Raw genomic sequence first — 10,145 nt, forward strand, 5'->3', positions numbered from 1 at the left:
TATATGTCAGCAGATACCTAAACCAATGTTCCCAAAAACTTTTTCCGAACTGCGTGAACATCTTTTTTTTTTTTTTTTTTTTTTTGGTTAAGAGCATTCATGAATAACATTATCTATGATTCCACAAGAATAATCCTGGCTATCTAGGTTACATTGATGCGCATCATCAGAGACTGCAGACTAGTGTTCACAGGAAGCCTATGCATTATTCATACCTCTTCGGATCATGTGACATTTTCTATTATTTTCTCCCCTTGCTTAGATAACAATCTTTTTTAAAAGGCCACAAAGCCTTTTTTAACCACGTAGTTGTGGTACATACAGGTTGTATGCATATCTATCATCTACGGCCTCTAATACATTACTTGATGTTAATATTTTATTTAACAGTTACCTGGCTGGCAAAAGTCAGATCAGTGCTTACATATTCTCACTGCAACATGTTACAGTGAATCTTTTCTCCATTTCTTATTCCCTCTCTGCACTTGCATTAAAGTTGTCTTTTTTCCTCTCTTTTGAATGCCTTTTTCACCTCACCCCCACATGCCCTCTTCTCTCTTTTTCTATCTTGCTCTGGTTGTTGCTACAGTCTCCAAGCAGATGGAGAGTACGGCCCAGTTTTAGCTTTTGTTCCAATGTCCCCAGAGAGTCCGGGGCCCTTTCCTTGGCTCCTCCCACTCCCCTTATCTCCAATGAACTTTAGGAACCACACTTTTCAACTAGCATAGGAATGAGCATGTGCTCGGCTTGCAGTTTACAAGTTTACATTGTTGTACTCACTTTTTAACACTTTACCAGTTCAGTGTGCATTATGTTCTGAAATATCTATCTAGCACTGAATGAAGAGAAGGTTGATTTAAGAGTAAAAGCAAACTATTCCCCAGCACCTCACAACCACATAGGGGGAAATAAAGTGCAATAGAATTAAAGTGCAAGGAGCTGACAAGTCACTTCAATATGTTCTTCCTACATTATCTGTAATTGTCAAACAAAAACAGTCCACCTGTATGCAGCGGGTTAGAGACCATGAAGTTGAGAAAGATCCAGTCTTTTCTGTCTACATAACATGTTAACCGCGTATCAAATAAGAAACATTGTGTTGCCATATAGCATTAGCCCAAATGTTTTTTGTTTTTTTTTGGTTACTATGTTTAATAAATGCAGTTGAAAAGCAACAGGACCATTGCGCGCGATACTCTCAGATTATGCGCCTGCGCATTGCACAAAAAATGAAGGTAGGCCTATTTGTTTATGTTTTTCAACGCTCTATCTTAATATTTAATGAGATGTGAAACCTCAACTCTGACAGGCTCCCAGCTGTTGTCAGGAATACTCCACGAGTAAAACGAAAAAAAAAAAAAGACGTTGGTGTCACCGATGCTGTGGTATGGGCACGCGATGGGTCAACTGACAGTTATACAGCAAGTATTTACTCAAGACTCGACAAATGTAAATAGATGTTGGATCCATTTGGGTCCACAACCATTTCGTTTCTGTAACATAACAGTATTTTCCATTTTTACCAATTATTTCTGAATTACTGTAAAACAATTGACCAAATGCACCAAAATTATCACCTTTCTCTTCCACACCACAATAGGGCTGATTGCTGATGTAGGCTAATTCTAATCGGTTAAAAAAAAAAAAAAAAAAAAAAACACCTTACCTAAACTTAACCATAACCGAAGCGTCTCATTAGACGTTAAAGGGTGCCATGTGCGTTGGATATACGCTTTTGCAAAAGCGTCCTATATGGCGCTTTGGGATGAGAACGCGTTGTATAGGCTAGTAGAGCCATACAAACAGAGTTGTTTTCTACATTTTATATAGATATAAGGACAAAGGTTTTCCGCAAAACGCAAGTCACACATAAATCTGCATCATTTTCAAAAAAAAAAAAAAAAAAACGAGAATACTGGACGATAGTTTGTCAGATAAAAAAAGGTGTTATAAGGCTACAAAATTGCCTTCGTGAGACCTGAAGGTACAAGTTTGTGTGTCAAATTTAATAACTGACAAACATTAGCCAATATGCATAATAGAGTAATATAAAGTAGACATTAAAAGAGCTATCCTCTACCTTCATTTTATCCTCATTTCACTGAATGAATCCTCATTCAGTGAACCTGTCAGGTCTGTGCATATAGGCTAAGTTTCTTAAAGGAGCACTACTTCATAAAACTAACAATATAACTGCAGAGACCTTTAAAAGCAGAACTATTTTATAATTTACAAGTGACATGTTCCAAGGTAATCATTTTCAGAGCTTTTTCCAGTGTGTTGAGCAGGCTGTACATAGCTATGGTGAAAGCTTAGTTCAGCACGTCTGAACCTGACAGTCCTGTAACTTGTAACTATGCGCACATACTTTAAGAAATAATCAGACAGTCTCCGTCGTATACCGTACGCCGTTGTGTAACGAGGGGAATAGAAACGGGCTAAATGGGACAGTTTTACGCTTGAGAATAATAATATCAAATTTGCCTGCTAAATGCAGGTGATAAACTTTTTACCCAGTTTGTTAAACATCTAGTCTAGGCTACTCCCAGTTTACAGGCGTGTGGTCGCGAAATTTGAGCCCCTTTTTCGTTTGAGGGACGCATACAGGACGGCACAGATGGTTGCGCGGTTCACTTGAAGATAAAGGTATTATGGATAAGGCTGTGAATAATTTAGCGTTCTGAGCGTGTGCATGATATTCCCTATTATTCTCGATGTTAATCTAGATAGGGATCGCAGACACATGGCTCAAGTCATTGGTTAAACGCAGGGGTGGAGACACAAAAAAGCAGTAGAGAGCGCCCACTTTCATTAATAATTCGTGAGCAATTCCAGTGAAGTCTTTCAAGGGAACGGACAAAAAAACAAAAAAAAAGTTTTTGAAAATGACGCATCCCTTTTATTCCTAAAGGAACTGTCAACTTATACAATTTGCAATGTGCGTGACTCATAAGTGTAATAATGTTGAAAGAATCAACATGCCCTATAGCTACTTTATTTAAATGAGCGGATCAAAATAAGCTTTTGTAAAAATAGCCTAATTCACTTGAGGTAAATGAGATTGTTGAATTGATAAATGAATTGATAAATGTTGTTAATTTTCAAAAGTGTACATTGTTTTTTAAACGATGTAGCCTATTTTAGAGGTAGCCTACTGTCAAAGCGAAGCTATGATCAATAAGTTACATGTTTTTTGCATTGCTTTTAACTTCTCAAAATAAGTTAAGCAGTTTTTAACTTTTGTATTAATTATACGAGATTCAACTAATTTGTTAAGTCAGTTTAATGTAGGTTCATTTTGAAATAGCCTAACTTTCAAGTTGATTGTAGCCTAAAAATTGAGGCAACAACTTTTTTTAGGCTACAATGCTGTAGCAATTTTTGTTTTATAAAAACAACAACATCAACAAAATTAGGCTATATAAGTCCCCTTTTATTTTAAGATAATTATAGGAGTAGTATTGTGTATAGTATGTCGCCTACTACGTCAGCATGTGTACTTTGGTGCGTGCTGGCGGGCGTGTGAGCGCGTGTGTGGCAGACTCACTGAGCGAGTGTATAGTCTCTCGAGTCAAGTCCTGTGGGACTCCACTCAGTGCGCTCACCAGCTGACAGCGCGTGCTTCCAGGAGGACACCCAACACCACTTGCCACGGGTCGGCCAGCAATTTTGTATAAAATAATAAACGCTTCAATTAGGCTACAGTTAAAACAATTTCTTCAATAAAGGTGGTTACGCATAAGAAGACTATTAAAATCATTTCACACGCAAAATCAAATAGATGATGTTTGTCATGGCTCGAGGGTAGAGAAGCTGACAGTTGGCACGGGGGCATTTGGCAGCTTCGGCATACATGTGCACTCGCATTAAGAAAACCGTATAACGTTTGTGCTAAACGTCTTTAGAGAAGTGTTTTCAAACTCTGAGCAAATGAAAAGATTAACGTTGAAACTAAGATGTTACAATAGAAATGACATTTTTTGTTCGTTTTAGAGTGACAGCACAAAATACGGATACACAGATACGCACAGATATACGTTTTCTCATTAAAACACGTTGTTGATGCTTAACCTACATTTTTTTTACGATTCGTACGAATTAAATCATACGGATTTAACTACCAAATCGCAATCTTAAAATTTTTTCTCATGAGTACGGGTTGACCAACCGACTGAAACGCAACGATATTAGGATATTATCTTAAAGAGGACGTTTAAATTTTATTTGACAAATATCTTGATTACAATTCCACAAGAAAAAATATTTTTTAAACATTTTGAAACCAACATTAGAATGAACAAGCTAAAGAATGGAAAGGTGAACTGACATTATGAGTAGACATTATCAGTTGAATTTGTTTTTTTTTTTTCCTTTGGTGTCACTGCATATTAAATGTGTTGAAGTGTAGGCTACAGCTCTAAAATGGTATTGCACCTTTACAGTATCTAAATAACAGTTAAATTTAAAGGTCCCAATAATAAACAAAATTGTTTCACAGCCTGATGCCATAAAGAACCTGTTTGAATTCCATAATAACTTTATTCTCTAGTTCTAAAATCAAGTTGTTGTGCTTTAAAGAACTCAACCAATACACTGAACTGATAAACATATATATATATATATATATATATTAGGGCTGTGCAAAAGTTAATTGCGATTAATCGCATCCAAAATAAAAGTCTGTTTTACATAATATATTTGTGTGTGCTGTATATAATTATTTTGTATATATAAATAGCTATGCATGCATGTATATATTTAAGAATTATTTGCGCTTAAATTCTGTATATATATATAAATACATAATCTATATTATATAAATATAAATATTTTATATAGGAATAACACATTTTCTTAAACATATACATGCATGTGTGTGTATTTATATATACAAAATAATTATATACAGCACACTCAAATATATTATGTAAAACAGACTTTTATTTTGGATGCGATTAATCGCAATTAACTTTTGCACAGCCCTAATATATATATATATATATATATATAGGCTATATATAAAGAAAAAATAACCAACTTGATAAAGAGCCATCATGTTTCTTGTTTCACTGAACTCGCCACATATATAGCCTACACTTAAAATAAAGGTTTATTTTCATCACTATATGTTTTGATAGTTGTAATGATTAAATGTCACATCATTTCTAACTAAAGTGCTCCAATTATAAATTATAACATTTGTAAAATATAACACACATTAAGACATTTTGTTGCAATGTACATATTGAAATGATTTCAACAATAAGATATTGGCCTAGACATGTTATGAGACATGATGAAAAACTGGATAAGAAGTAGCCTATAACCGAGATAGAGATAGAGATAACTCAGAGACATGATCATGTTAAAGTTGCCTTTTTATTTCTACAATAAACCAAAACATACGAGTAGCAAAATTCCAATGCAAGGCAAAAAATTGACAAGGCAAACGAAAATAAATAGCTTACTTCAGCTACAGAAGCAGAACACAAGTTTGCATTGAAATCAAATATTAAAAAGAACGGATGTACAAAATCTAATGGCTATATTAAATATATTCATCAAATTGGCATTACTTCTACATAAACACAATTTCTTGTTCCACGACAAAAGAATGTTTCTCAAGCCTATGGCCCGTTTTTAAAGTGCACGTAAACTTTAGAAGTTGCAAATGCTTACAGGGTTCAAAATCAATCGTATCCACGAAATAGGCCCATGACAATCATTTCTGAATAATAAACAGTTTCAAAAACTTTCACGGAAGACAGTTTTATGCATGACATTCGAGCCCATGGCACTGCTGCACGCGGCAGTTCACATGGCGTAGGGGTCTGGTCAATGTCACGAGAAGGCAACTAAATCTATTGGCGTCAGACACAACAACATCATTGTCAAAAGATCGTACAACAAATGGATAAATAAAGCAACCCATTACAAAGCCCAAGTATGCGATTGACACGATTGATGGTCAGTCCAGTAGTGTGTTTTCTAAAAAGCGCGGTGCTTGGGAAGTTTCAGTTCCGAGAGCTCGTCTTCGCTCTGCAACTCCAAGTGCGCTTCGTCAGAGTCACTGAAGTGCGAGTGAGGGGAGAACTCTCCGTCGCTCCGGTTCGACCGAGGCGAGTCCTTGCTGGCCTCCGAACCGGACTTGCTCGTTCTAGAGGGCGACTGAAGCTCTTGCTCCATGAAAGAGGCGAATGTTCCATCGTCGTACTGGTACGGGTAACCCGCGCCTGTGCCTCTCCGACAGGCACTCGGCGATCCTCTCGGAGAGCCGTCCTCCTCGAACCCCTTGGCAGGCAGCAAGTCGCAGTTTGGCGGGTCGGCTTTAGCACCGGGGCCCTGAAGCAAGTCGGACAGGGCGTTGATGTAGATCTGGGCCATCTGTAGGGTTTCGTATTTGGAGAGCTTCTTGTCGTCATCGAAGGCTGGGATGACACTGCGCAGCGCGTCAAATGCGTGGTTCAATCCGTGCATCCTTCGCCTCTCCCGGGCATTGGCAGCCACTCGCCTCTGTTTCTGCACGCCGTTGGTCGCTTTGCTGGACGGTGCCCGCTGTCTGCCCTCATCTGCACCCACAGCTCCTTTAAGCCGGCAGAGCTCGCGTACTTTGACAGGACTCTTGCTTCTCTTCCTGAAGTTGGAAGCAGAGGACACGCCTTCCGAGCTCGAGCCGGGCGAATGCAGCAGGTATTCGGCGTGTGCCGCGCAGGTGCCAGCCTGCACGGGAGCCAGCCAGGCGCGTGGGTCACTGCTGGCCATGAGTGCCAAAGCTGGTGGGTACTCGCGTTGCTCCCCCCGCCCCAAGCTTGGATGCTGGACGTCGAGTTCAACCACCTCCCTTGTATCCGTGCTCATTCCATCCATTTTGTTGTTTTATGCTTTTTGGAGGAAAGTGGGTGGCTATGGATATGGGAGCGGGGTTGTTGCCGAGGATTTCTCTTCTTACACCTGTGGTGAACAGGATTTCTTTACTGATGTCTCAGAGCGACTCGTCGTTTTTAAAAGCGGCACGCGCCGGGGAGCCCCCCTTCCCAAGCTGGTCGCGTGGCACTTTGACCAATAAGAGCACGCGGGGCAGGCGCGTGTAGGCGACCAATGAGAAGTCGCAGCGAACCCGAGAGAGGTTATTATGCCCAAACTTACTTTCTTTCTTTCTTCTTTTTTTTTTATAATGTTGCGCTTCAAGCCTGTTTAACTACAGAATTATTATCACAATGGGTCGTCCCACAGGACGGCCTACTCAAGTTTTGTGGCGAGTCTCCTTACACGTACGTTTAGGAAATTAGCTACATAGGCTATAGGCCTAGCCTAGGCTTTAAATACAAACAAAAACAAGAAAAACGTTTTCTAGACTGTCTGAAATAAAGAGAAAGGGATTATCAAAAATCACCTTGCTTTGGCCCAAACCTCAATACGAAAAAAACCCAAAAAAAAAACAAAAAAAAAAAACAAAAACAAACATGACCTGCCTACTGCGTTGACAAACATTTCATGCATATTCTTTCATGCATATTGTCCCATGGAATGAAAGAAACTTGCATCATTTTGTATTTTGCATCTTTTAGTCAATGAAATGTAATAAGCTAGGCCTATTAGAAGGTTATTTACAAATGTTTTTCTAATTTAATTATGCGTATTTATTTATTAAATTACCGAATAATAGGCTAATCGTGCTTATAGCGTAATAATTATATAAATTAATAAATAATCAATATATTACCTGTGTGCTAATTCTCTCAGTGCAAAAACAGTTATGCAACATTAACATTAAATAAAGTGAAATAATTCGTTCTATTGGTGCACATAAGACATTCAAGCAATGTGTGTGGCAGCTTGCGTTTCGTTTCTTTTTTGAACAAGTTAAAAACCTTTTGATCCGATTTAAGGAACGCCCTTTTAGCAAAAGAGCTTCCCAAATATCAGAAACTTGATCTGGAGGCGCGACAGTCCCTTGCTGTCACGAGCTTTAGAAAGAGAGCAAGCGCATGGGGCAGCAAGATTAATAACAATATTAATAATATTAGGTAGGTAACTAATTAGGTAATTTTCGTTTGATTGTAGGCTATAGGCTACTTTTTAAGTAAACAATAAAGTAACAAGCCTACAATAATTAGGCTTTAAAAGCCAATAATAAAATAATGGGATACTGCCTAAATATCGTGGAACTATAGAAAAGACCTTATCAGGACTGAACCATATAACGTGGATAAATGTGCAGAGTGCAAACAAACTTTGTGACGCATGGCTACAGCTGCGTTCCCTGGTTAGTGACCGAAACAAGTAGGCATATGTAACGCAGTGATGCACATGGCCTTAATTCCGGTTTTCTGGCATTAAAAAGTCCACATTCATCTTTTTTACATTTATTCATGAATTCATAGAGAGCAGAGCAGAGGTTTGCGGACTGGCGCCTGCGCTCACCCCAACTGGAGCCTCATCCAGGCGGCTTGTGTGTCTTGGAATAGGTCCTAAAGCAAACAACAGGTTGGGATTGCTGCCGTCGATTATTAAAGTGTCCCAGGGACAATAGCGACTCAATGTTCCATTCGACACGCCTGAAGAACTCTTTGGAAAAAGGGCACAAAATGTGTCTCGATGGGGGCTTCCACCGCGATCGAGTCTGCGTGCTGCTTTCTTCATTCCTGTTTCCCGGGAAACCCAGAGGTATCGCGTGCTTGATAAAAGTCAATGAAAGACAAGGTTCCAACACGAATAATAATAGGCTAATTATTATTATAAAACTAATTTCAGCCACAGAAAGCTTCTAAAGTAATTGTTTGAATCGTGTAACAAATAAAATAGCCTAATTTCCTATATATCTAACAATAATGTTACATAGATAGAATTGTAATAATTTGATTACATTCATTCAGTAATTATTTCAAAGTGTGAATCTGAATCCACAAGCGTTCCATTTTTAAGTGTTTCCCATAATACATGAAACAAATAAGACTTCTGATTTTCTAAATAGCCTATCAGAACAGGTGCACGCTTATTTGCATCTTTTTAAAAATCTACTGAAAAGACATCAAAGACGACATCTAGTGGCCATGCAATGCATTTACCCTAGCTCAAGTGGTCATTTTTTTTTAGAATGAATATGAAGAGTTTAGATGAAAAAGCCTCTAAATGCCATTTGAAATGTTTTTCTTTAATGATGATTTTTATCAAACTTGTATATTTAAGTTCAGTAATTTCACTTAAATAACAATTAATAGGTAATTATCATTGCCATTAAGTGAAATCACTGAACTTAAATATACAAGCTTGATAAAAATGATCATTCTAGAAGAAAATTTCAAATGGCACTTAGAGGCTTTTGCATCTGAACTCTTCATATATAGATGAAATTCACCTCAGTTATCAAAATGCAAACAGCCATTTTACTACAGTTTGTCATACAATAAAACATTCAACACCTTGAATTTGAGTGAAAGCCTGTCCAATGGAATTCTCTAATTTGATTTACCACAAGCTATCCTCTTTTTTTGTCCATAGGCCTACACTGTAAACAATCAAATGACCAATACATTGACAACATATGTTTTTACAATTGCTTTAAAATAAGTTAAGACATTTTCAACTTTTTTTTTTAAATTACACAAGATTAAACTCATGTCAGTTTAATATAATTTAAGTTGAAATGACTTAAACATTCAAGTTGATTGTACTTAAAAACTGAAAGCAGCAACTTTTCTATTTGTCTGGAATTGCTAGTCTACTCAGGTGCTACACTATATGTGTAACGCTTTTTATCATTATAAGATGAAAAAATGCCATGTTTGTGCATCAGGGTGTTTGGCAAAAAGTGTAACATCAAACAATATAGGCTATAAATAAATGACATAAACAGAACTTGGCCTACTATATCTGGAAGAGCAGGTTCAGGGTCAGACCTGTGGCGACAAACTCTCCAAGCACTGGAGCATGACTTGAAACGCTGTGGTGCCTTTCACTTTGACCTGTAGTGCATGAATCTGGTTCACAAAGTCAAAGCAAATGTGGATAACCTTTGACCACATCCTTCATTGTGTTCAAAGCATCAGCTCACCCTGAGGTGGAAGGAATAAAGTAGAACAGGGTTACTCTTCACATACAGCACTTCAGGACATTTCTGATGATACAGACAACACAACAAAAAC

The 10,145-nt window shown here is 37.8% G+C and overlaps 1 protein-coding gene across 1 annotated transcript; it reads right to left on the bottom strand.

The window, feature by feature from the left end:
• Window positions 1-5,362: 5,362 nt before the first annotated feature.
• atoh1a (atonal bHLH transcription factor 1a) lies at window positions 5,363-7,002 on the bottom strand. The gene has a single exon (XM_039668104.2). The coding sequence runs from the start codon at window positions 6,865-6,867 to the stop codon at window positions 5,989-5,991; it is 879 nt and encodes a 292-aa protein (XP_039524038.1). The 5' UTR covers window positions 6,868-7,002; the 3' UTR covers window positions 5,363-5,988.
• Between the last annotated feature and the right edge of the window lie 3,143 nt (window positions 7,003-10,145).

This window comes from Pimephales promelas, chromosome 14 (assembly GCF_988280905.1).
Source record: "Pimephales promelas chromosome 14, fPimPro1.hap1.1, whole genome shotgun sequence".
Taxonomy (NCBI): domain Eukaryota; kingdom Metazoa; phylum Chordata; class Actinopteri; order Cypriniformes; family Leuciscidae; genus Pimephales; species Pimephales promelas.

What these genes read in the sequence shown, in the direction of transcription:
- atoh1a (XM_039668104.2), bottom strand. Translation starts at nt 6,867, where the DNA reads ATGGATGGAATGAGCACGGATACAAGGGAGGTGGTTGAACTCGACGTC.